This window comes from Seriola lalandi, unplaced genomic scaffold, assembly GCF_002814215.2.
Source record: "Seriola lalandi dorsalis isolate HSWRI2012SDOR001 ecotype SW California unplaced genomic scaffold, Sedor1 jcf7180002053690, whole genome shotgun sequence".
NCBI lineage: Eukaryota > Metazoa > Chordata > Actinopteri > Carangiformes > Carangidae > Seriola > Seriola lalandi.
In genome coordinates, this window is record NW_019524243.1 from 774,166 (window position 1) to 776,581 (window position 2,416).

Genomic DNA, 2,416 nt, shown 5'->3' on the forward strand with positions numbered 1-2,416 from the left:
GGGGGCAGTCTGGGTACGCAGAGTCAGAGTAAATATCAGCAGGTTAAAAAAATCTATCTAACTTAATATTAGCTAATTAAATTTACCTCCTACCTCTCTCTCTTCTATCTGTTTCCCTCCTTCCTCTGTCTTTCTCTCTAACTTTGGCTGGGTGTCACCATATGACTCCACTTCCTGTATCCGTAATTTTAAATGGAAAAACCCTCTGCAGAGTTGTGTAATTGCAATTTCATGAAATTGCAGCAGTGGCAATATATATATATGTAGCGGAAACACTGACAATTAAAACCATCTAGTCTAGCTGTGTTCTTGCTTATTAATCAAAAACCTGACCTTATGGAAATGGCCGTGCTGTCTTTCCAACCAGAAGGGTTTATCTTGACCTTGAACACGCTTAGTAAATTTCATGGCAGTGTGCATCTAGATTTAGTTTACTGCTAGAATCTTTGGCGGGAAGATGGAGCTTCTGGGGACGATGAATATTTACGCCAGATTTTATGGGCAAATTTTGGACAGACATCATCTTGGCTCCACTGCTAGCAGGGCAAAGTAGCACCATTATAGCCAAGTCTATTACCTCACCTCTCATTGTATTGCCAAGGAATTGTGAGAGACACTCGAGGCAGTGTTAAAAACTTTGCATTATAACAGCTCATACATATGCACATTTTGAGTGTTTGCCTGATAAACTATCTAGTAAGTTAAACAAAGTCTCTCAGAACAAGTAATCACTGCACTGCAGTCTTGTTTGTTGGAAAAACATCAGTGGCCCCTATTGAAAAAAAAAAAGATATGATCTGTATCAGCCAGTTTGTCTGTTAGTCTTTGGAGGGCACAAAAAATTAATTGAACCCATGAGCATTTCAGTTAAGGTGTGATGCCAAGACTTTTGAGGTAGACTCTGAGGTAGATAATAGAATTTTTTAGCTTTTTAGCTTAGAAGATATGCTTCACTATATATGAGTCTATATAAGCCTATTCTTCATATGTGTAACTGCTTTATGAGATGTATAATTATTATTTAAATATGATTTAACCTCCCATCCTGTTTCCACAGGGTGTGATCGGTGTGCAGCTGGTGGTTACCATGGTAATGGCCAGTGTAATTCAAAAAATCATACCTCATTATTCCTTCGCAAGATGGCTTCTCTGCAGTGGCAGGTAATGTAGAATCCTGTACATGTGTTTTCAGATCGTTTCTCTAAGTGCTCCAGTTTAATTTCTCCAGTTTACTTGCTTTCTGAGAAGTTTATTTCAAAAGGAGTCCAGAACAATGGGGATCAAAATGTTTACTCAGACAGCAGTGTTCCAAAGGGTCTGGATAGAAGAAGAAAAAGAATCATTAAATCACACTGCAAAGACCAAAGGGCACTGAAATATTGGGATGACCCGAGAGGACGGTACATAAAAATAAAGTGCCCGCCTCATTTCCTCTAATTAGTGTCACATATGTTTTTCAGTAAACAGCTTTTTGGAACACATTTAATAATTAATTAATTTTTCTTTTCAGGGCACTGCTGAAACATTTTTTGAAAACTTCTGCCATAAGTAGAAGCCCTGTAGTGTCCCTCCAGAGTATTTTGTAATTAATTTTCCATAATAAATAAGTATACAGGGGAAAAACAAGCTGTGCTCTTTCTTTCCTCCTCTACCACACAGAGCGCTTCTCAAGATGCTCTGACAAGAGGGTTTCTAAACAAAGTTAAGGAGGTTTGTCTTCAAAAGAATGCTCTTCAATTACCTCTTAATTCAAGCTCAGTCCTTAAGGACAGATAACCTTGCTGTCGTAAAGCCTCTCACAAGTGCTTTTTAGGTGTGTATCAGAGTTTCTGTTTGTTATGTGTGAAAGTGTTTTGTTATTTAGGAGTTAATCATAAAGCTCAGAGCTGTTACAAGTTGAAACTTGTCATGTTTGTAGAATCAAGACTTAGTGTCACTGCTTTCAAGAGCACTTTTCAATGAGATTTTTGATATTATTGCTTTAAGGTGTGATGAAAAGGCAATTTAAGCTTTTAACAGTAAGTGAAATCCCCTTATTCTTATAAGAAATGGATGTGAACAGACAGTCACTGTACAATATGTCTCAATATTTCATATACAATTTGTTTAAGCCCATATTCCCTTACCATTGTTCAGAATCAACATTATTTATTTTATTCTTTATATCTCAATAATTATATAGTAGTATAACAAATCTATCATTAGTCTTTTTTTTTTTTTTCCCTCATCCCCAAATTTGAAATTTCTTATATTTTATTTTATTGTGTCATCTTTCCCACTGTTTCCCTCTCTGCCAAAGTCTGAACCTGATTTCACATCTTTCTTTTTCTTTGTTCACAGTCTGCGGTGGTATCAGCACCCTACAGAAGATGAGTTGAGGAGCTTAGCTGGGAAACAAAAAGGACAGAAGCGAAAA

At 36.8% G+C, this 2,416-nt stretch overlaps 1 protein-coding gene across 1 annotated transcript in view; it reads left to right on the forward strand.

Annotated features, from left to right (window-relative positions):
• The window catches only part of tmem161b (transmembrane protein 161B), a 17,182-nt gene that overhangs the window by 4,248 nt on the left and 10,518 nt on the right, over positions 1–2,416 (forward strand). Inside the window, exons 2-3 of the mRNA XM_023401543.2 lie at positions 1,058–1,161; positions 2,341–2,416. The exon at positions 2,341–2,416 is cut by the window's right edge and continues 4 nt beyond it. Of these exons, the coding sequence (XP_023257311.1) occupies positions 1,058–1,161; positions 2,341–2,416 (180 nt within the window). The remainder of the gene's footprint in view (positions 1–1,057; positions 1,162–2,340) is intronic.